Raw genomic sequence first — 8,010 nt, forward strand, 5'->3', positions numbered from 1 at the left:
GGATTCTCTCTATATAGTATCATGTCATCTGCATATAATGACAATTTTACTGCCTTCTTTTCAATTTGGATGCCTTTTATTTCATTTTCTTGTCTGATTGCTGTGGCCAGACCTTCCAGAACTATGTTGAATAGAAGTGGTGAAATGGGCAGCCTTGTCTTCTTCCTGATTTTAAGGGGAAAGCTTTTAGCCTTTCCCCACTGAGTACGATGTTTGCTGTGGGTTTATCATATATGGCCTTTATTATGTTGAGATATCATCCCACTATTCCCAAAGTTGTGGTAGTTTTCACATTTAAATCATTTCAGATTTTTCCCTAAAAGAGCAAAGATACACTATTCTCCCAAGATATTCCAAGTTTGCTATTCAAGCTTGAGAAACTGTTTCATTCAGCATCTGATGCGAGTTTATTAGTTTTTTTGCTGCTATAATACCACACACATGCACACACATGCACACACTTCATCCTTTCACAAAAGCCCTTTGAGTTGCTATTGATTAATGTTTGATTGGAGATTTTACTCTCAGAGTGGTCAGTTCTCTTCACAGCCCAGTGCTTCACACTGGTAGAAAGGCGAGGGCTGTTTTCTAGCTAATATACAGCTAATAACAGGCTGTATCCTGTTATTGTATCCTGTGTTTCCTATGGAGCCATTCACACAGCACAAGGCACCACAGATAGGACGAGAATGAGGCGACAGCTCATCCAGCTGGTGACCTTCTCAGAAGCATCCCCCAGAGGGAAATGGACGCTGCATAGAATTTGGGGGATGTGTGTTTCTCATGCTGTGTTTTCTAAATTTATACTATTCCCTGAGAAGGAGGGAAAACACCTCCACAGAAGCACTCCCCTCCACCCCTGTGGCACTTAGAGCAAGGCCAAGTGCCCAAGGCTTCTTATAGTGGAGGGTGATTGTCTCTGGGCATCCTCCTGGCAGCAGCTTCCCCATAAGCCTGGGACTCACCTGTGGTATCCTCAGTGCCCCCGTGAGCCCCATTATTGACCACTTTGCTTGTGAGAGGTCTTGCAAGGAGAGAGCTCCCTCTTCCAAAGGGAAGGGCTAAGACAGAAGATTCCACTTAGAGCTTCACTTCTTTGGCTTGGTGGCTTGTCTCATGTGCAAATGCAAATGGCCTAGGAAGGAAAGCCACTGTACCAAACCCTTCCATTTTGTTTATGATGGGTCATCCCTCCAGGGCTAGAGGGGCTGTGCAGGAGACTGCTACTCCGATTTCCATTTTCCTATAAGATCTTTTTCTCATTCTCTCTCCAGAACCCATTTTTAAAAGGGCCGCAGAGCCTAGATACTTTCAGGGTGGAGGAAACCCTTCTAAATCTAAATGAAGGGAGAGACAATGCTGCACAGGTCAGAAAATGCTGAAGGCTGGCTTCTCCTACTCCCCAAGGGTGTTTTTAATATATATATATTTTTATATTAGTTTCAGGTGTTCCTCCCCAGGGTTTTCAAGGGAGTTGAGTTATTCACAGAGACAGTGTGCAGTGTTCTGGTCTCATAATTAGGTATCCCAGAGAGAGGAAAGGTCAAAGCATGCCTGACACTGCATGTACTATCTCAGTCATGGCACTCTCAGGCTTGTTGACTTTGAGGACAAAACATGGACAGAGAAGCACATGATTTGAGGCAGGAAAAAATATTGAGTAGTGGTTTTATAGCAGGATTTTGAGCCAAAGACTAGTTCTAGTTAAATCCTAGAAATGCATTCTGTGCCTGATGTGGAAATGTTGTTTATTAAATGGGAAAATTTAAAACATCAGACATTTAGTAAGATCACTGTCCTCACCCATGCAAACTGGAGAGCATAACCTTGAACTTAAGTGATGAAATGAACGGAGGGTGCACCATGGACCCTGCTCCACATCACCTGGTCTTCTGACTTCCTCACTGGCACTGGCAAGCAGCTAAGCTTGGAGATAAATGGGCTTATTGATTTAGTGCGGGCCCTCCATCCCCTCTGATACTCATCCTCCACAGATTTCTTTTTTAAACTCAGTGATGTGCATGTATCTTCCTTGTGCATGGGTGAGGTGTGACAAGAAAGGATTGGGGCTGGGATATTATTCTTTGGTACAGGCTGTACCGTGTCTCTAAGATCTTCAGCAAGATTCAAAAACTGTGGGGTGTCATCTTTCTGAAAAGGTGCTGAAGGGACCAGCTGACCTGATTGATGTCCTTCCATCCAGACACAAGAGCTCTATTTCTGTGGCAAGAACCATTGTAGGAAAGCTGGCCCCACAGGTGTGTTTGGCTATTGTCTTCTGCTCTGTGTGTGGTGTAGCTGAATTCATGGCAACTAGGATGAGTCACTGAGTATACAGTGGATGGTTCCTTCCATAAAGCTACGTGCTATGGAAATAACTAGAAATGGATTATTGCCGGTAGTAATAACAGTTGCAAACAAAAGCAGAAATTTGCCTGGAGATACATTCAGAGACATAAACACACAAGTAATGCACCTACAATTCACCATGTCCCAGACACACCTCTACTTCCTGTCTACACCATTTCCAGGAGGTACCATTGTCTGCCTTGTGGCCCAAGCCAGGGACCTGAGTGACATCCTAACCTACTCCATATTTACTCTTCACACACCTCCACAACTAGATTGACGTGGAGCTGATGGGTCCTGGAAAAACACACTGTTCCCCAATAAAGTTTAAAAAAAATTGTTTGAAAAAAGTTGTACCTGTGATTTCCTATCAATTATTTATGTTTTTTAGCAACAGAAATTTCAAGGCAATCCAACAAAGAAAATCAAATCAAAGAAATTGGATCACCTCAAAGGCCAGAAGGTTATTGCAAGATGTGATGAAAATGGCTTTTATTTTCCAGGTAGGTATGGTTCTTTTGTTAAAGAATATGATGTCAGGGACCAGAGGTTCTCAAATTGCTTCCCCTAGGACTAACATTTCACAGCTGTACTAAGTTAAGTTATCCCATTTCAAAAAGGAAATGATGATGGGATTTCTCCCCATATTTGTGTGTGGGTGGGGGAATATCCAGAAAAATATATTTATTTTAATCCATCATTTGTTTAGTAAATAAATTTTTACTACACATCTACTATGCTCCATATATGTAATATTCCTAATGTGGTGGTCTACCATAGTGAGCAAGCAGGTAGAAATTCTTGTCTTCATGGAACTTACATCCTGGTGAGGGAGACAGACAAGCAACTAACTAAATATGTAGAGTGTCAGATTGAGTGCTATACTGAGAGAAATAAAGCGATGAGGGGGGTTGAGAGTGTCAGGGTGAAAAGTGCAAATTTAAGTATTTTGGTCTATGAAGAGCTTCTGGGGACGGGGACAAATGAGTAAGGACTTAGAGGAGGAGGGGCAAGCCATGAGATTATTGGGAGGGGGGGAAGAGAGTACTAGGCAGGGGGCAGAGTCCTTAGGCTGGAGTGCACACAGCACACTGGAGGAGAGGCTGGTATGGCTGGACCTGAGAGCTCTGCCCAAGGGTTCCTGAAGGAAACAGCCAGGTGAAGTTCAAGCGAGAGCTTCATGGATAGTGAAAATAATATGAATGAAGATCTAGAGGTGAAGGAAACATTTTAAGTCTGAAGAAATAAAACAGATTATGGCTGGAACTTAGAATGCAAAGAAAGGGTGGAAAATAATAAGGCTTTTCAGAACGGTAGGTGTGGGCCATTCATTAAAGGGTCATGTTAAGAAGTTTGGACTTTATTGGGGAGCTACATTTAAAGCAGGGAGAAACACAATTACTCTTGAAATGTAAAAAAGGTCTCTCCCATTGCTGTGTGAAGAGTAGATATGGAGTGGGTTAGGATGTCACTCAGGTCCCTGGCTTGGGCCACAAGCCAGACAATGGTACCTCCCAGAAATGGCATGGACAGGAAGTAGAGGTGTGTCTGGGACATGGTGAATTGTAGGTGCATTACTTGTGTGTTGATGTCTCTGAATCTATCTCCAGGCAAATTTCTTCTCCAGACCCCGAGTAGTCATCGACACAAATGTAGTCACTGAAATCATGGGAAGGGGCTGTAAGTAAAATAAAAAGAACCCTGTGAAAGATATGTCAGGCAACAAGATTATACTGCAGAAATATAGCTGGTCTTATGTAGGCATTATCTATCAATCCCAGTTAAAAGAACAATTCTTTAAGTTTAATTTTTAAGTGAGAAAAAAGTGCTTCAGCAGTTTTGGGTTCCAGCAGGAAAATGTGTAGAAATGACAACTAGGTCATTTTCTTTCAAATATGATAAATGTGCTTTGGAGTTGACCAGATAAGAGTAAATATGGATCCGAACATTTGAGGTGAGCTTGTAGGCTAAGGCATGAAACTCTTCGTTGCAAGAGCAGGACCTGACAACCTGGGGCTCTCATTTGCTAGGAGGTGATTATAGGAGGCCACGCCTTCTTGGTTTTCTGAATTTGAGCCCTGGAGAGTGGTCCAAGGTGAATTTGGCAGTTGCATGAAAATGCTGGAAAGGACTGGATTCCAAATGGCTGGATTAGGGCCTGGGATCAGTTTGCTGGCCAGGGTCCCAGAGAAAGCTCTTCCTCAGCCCCATCCCAGTGTGATAATAAGATGCTGAGGACCTCCTGCTGCTAATCTGGAGAGGTAACAGGTGTTACTGTGGCCATGTGCAATAGTGACACCGAGACCACGCGCCCAAGACCAGATCTTTTTACGCGATTAGAGGCAGAGAGCACACATTCCTGCAACATGTGTAGATCTGGCTACTCGGGAGTAGCATGTGCTCACTGGATGTACATAGTTTTTGTCCTCCTGCCCCCAAAGTCATTGGATTTTTTCTTTTTCTTCTTTTTTAGATTTTTTTTTTTACTGGGGAATTGGGGAAGGGAACAGTGTTGGGAAATTGGGGAAGGGGAACATTGTGTTTTTCCAGGACCCATCAGCTTCAAGTCAAGTTGTTGTCCTTCAATCTTAGTTGTGGAGGGCACAGCTCAGCTCCAAGTCCAGTTGCCATTTTCAGTCTAGTTGCAGGAGGCACAGCCCACCATCCCATGTGGAAGTTGAACCAGCAACCTTGTTGTTCAGAGCACACGCTCTGACCAACTGAGCCACCTGGCCACTCCTGGATCTTTTTTTTTAATTGAGAATTTCAACGCTACTGTCATAGAATTATTTTTTATAAAAAATAATTTCAAACTTACAGAAAAGTTCCAAGAATAATGCAGAGAATTCCTGCATGCTCTTTACCCAGATTTACCAATTTTTAATATTTTGCCACATTTATTTTTACCATATTTATTATTTTAGTTTCCCTCTCTTTCTCCCTCCCTCCCTTTCCTCACCTCCACACATACACACACATTTTTTTTCTGAATTATTTGAGATTAGGTAATATCATCATGCTCCTTTACCCCTTAATATATCAGTTTGTATTTCTCAAGAACAAGAGTATTCTCTTAATATAACCACAATAAAGTTATAAAATCCAGGAATTTATCATTATTATACTACTTTTTATCTGTGTATTTCCATTTTGTTAATTGTCCCAATGATGGCCTTTATAGCATTTTATTCTCTAGCACAAGTCCCTATCCAGAATCATGTACTGTATTTAGTGAGCATGTCTCTTTGGTCTAGAATCATTCTCTACCCTTTCACATTTCACGATATTGACATTATTTGAGAGGAAGGTTAATTATTTTATAGGCTGTTCCTCAGTTTGGGTTAGATTAGATTCAGATTATACATTTCTGAACAAGATGCTAACTAAGTGATGTTATGATGTCATGTCCCTCTCAGCACATCCCATCAGATGCACCTGCCCTCATCAGTGGTATTTAGAGCACCTGGTCACTATGCATTACTATTTCCTCCCTTGCAAAAAGAAGACCAAATAGGGTTTTGTGGGGCACAGGAATGATATTGATTGGTGACTCCTGTCCTGACAAGTCTTGTTCAAAACTTACTGAACGTTTGTAATGAAAAATAGTTGGTTTTGAAATGTACCTCAGCAAAAGGTGGCTTTGGGGTACTTGGATCAGAGTGTCCATGGTTAAAGCCAGGTCTACACAGGAGCAGAGCTGGCCGGTTGTTGCTGTCATCATTGGAAGTCGAGGCAGGGACTCTGTGTGGTTGCCTGTGTTCCAGGGCCGGTGTGCTTCCCTTAGTTAAGGAATGGACATGACATGCCAGTAGCCAGCTTATCAGGACACTGAAAGGCAGGAGGAGCCTTACTGTAAGTCACTGTGTGTGGGAATGGGGTCATAGTTCCCTGCTGCTCAGTGAGAAGCAGCATCTTACTTCAGGAAACTCACAGTGGTGAAAAGTCTGGGTTGCAAGATTTCTGCACTGTGCCATAGTGACATGGATGAAAAAGGAACGTGTGGGGAAGGACTGAATATTTTCTCAGTTGTAATGATTTAGAGTCAGAAAATCCTAAGTTTTGATTTATTTGAGGTCTTCCTCTATACTAGCCATCTGAAGTTCTCTGAGTCTCACTTTCCTTCTTTCCAAATGGACTTGAAACAAGGAAACCCCCATATAATTGTTGTGTAGATTCACTATGATAATGTGCAGCATTATGTAATTGGAAACTGTTCATTACTTGAGAGAGTTTTCTGTCACCCCACATGAGAGCAGCTCTTAGGAGACAGAAACAGCCCTCTCCCAGGGGTGGAGGGGGCTGCTTAAAGTTTTTAAAAAACTAACAGCATTTCAAAAAGGCAAAAATCAGCACAGTGGGCTGGAGAGGAGCCCTCTGAGACTGAAGATGATGAGAATGTGGTGAATAGTGTAGACTGGGGTGGGGCAGGTGGAGCAAAGCTAGTGCCTTTTTCATGGAATTTAAGCCAGGTTGCAAATATCAGAAGGTTCTTACAGCTGGAGGTAAAAAAAAAAAAAAAAAATTCAGTCCTCAGCCTGCGAAATTCCTGTTTGTTACAATGATTGAGAACTATGCCTGCATCTTTCACTAAGTGGACTCACCCATGCTGTCCTGCTTAAACTGTTTTCCAGGCCGCAGACCTCAGAGCATGGGCCAGTTTTGCTGAGGGTCTGAACAGGGCTATGTCCCCTTTCCCCAGCTGAGCACAGGACAGCCCTGTGCCAAGGTGGGGAACCACAGTACCCAGGAAGATGGCTGGGATCGCCAGGCCTCCATCAGGAGGAGAAAGGCCTGGCAGGCCCCTGAAACAGTTCCCAGCGACATTTCAAATCCAGGTGACATGGTCTCGCCTCTCTGGAGGTGAGGGCAGAGAAAAGCTGCAGTGTCAGGGAAGCCCAAAATTGGAAGCTGATCCTAAATTAGGACATAGAAATGGTAGCAGCTCCTTAATTAGATGGAGAAGGAGCAAGGACAGAAGAGAGCCCTAACTCAAGGGGGTGGAGGAGGGAGCACAGCCAGCCCAGCAGGGTATCTGCGCTGTGAGGCTGGTTCCCAGTTAGGCCGCAAGAAAGCTCACTGATTTCTGGAGATGGACAAAGGCCCACATCAGCAGAGACTGTCGAAAGAAGAAAAGAGAACTGAAGGAACTAAGAAGAGGCTGTACTAAATAATACCAAGACGTCCAGGCCTAATCAGGTAGAGCAGGCGCAGCAGACTTTTTTCCTAAGAGGCAGAGAAAAAATGATTTCAACTCTGGGGGCCATGCAGTCTCTGTCTCAACTGCTGGACTTCTGCAGACAGCTGAAAACTGCGTAGCGCCGGTGTAAGGTGGATTGTGCCAAATCCCAAAGGCTAGGAATGGGAGGAGGGTCACTCTACCAGTGTGGCCGTCTTCGTGGCCCAGATCCTGACCCTGAACCATGGTGGTTGGAGGTGAGGGTGGAGTGTCTCCATTGTTTCCATAATAGGAATTCTTTCTAAAAAGTAGTGTTGGCTTTTCTAATTAAAAGGGTAAAGTCTGTTTATGGTAGGAAATGTGTGAATAATGTGTAAAGAATATTTCAAAAACCAAGTTGAACATTTTAGTTTCATAAGAAAGCACACACAATGGAAGGCTGGTTTTCGTGTGTGTGTGTGTGTGTGTGTGTGTGTGTGTGTGTG

General features: G+C 43.4%; 1 protein-coding gene across 1 annotated transcript in view; it reads left to right on the forward strand.

Annotated features, from left to right (window-relative positions):
- The window catches only part of VWA3B (von Willebrand factor A domain containing 3B), a 154,448-nt gene that overhangs the window by 132,282 nt on the left and 14,156 nt on the right, over window positions 1-8,010 (forward strand). Inside the window, 1 exon segment of the mRNA XM_019659997.1 lies at window positions 2,741-2,852. Coding sequence (XP_019515542.1) covers window positions 2,741-2,852 — 112 coding nt within the window.

The sequence above is a fragment of the Hipposideros armiger genome, unplaced genomic scaffold, assembly GCF_001890085.2.
Source record: "Hipposideros armiger isolate ML-2016 unplaced genomic scaffold, ASM189008v1 scaffold_310, whole genome shotgun sequence".
In the NCBI taxonomy this organism is placed as follows: domain Eukaryota; kingdom Metazoa; phylum Chordata; class Mammalia; order Chiroptera; family Hipposideridae; genus Hipposideros; species Hipposideros armiger.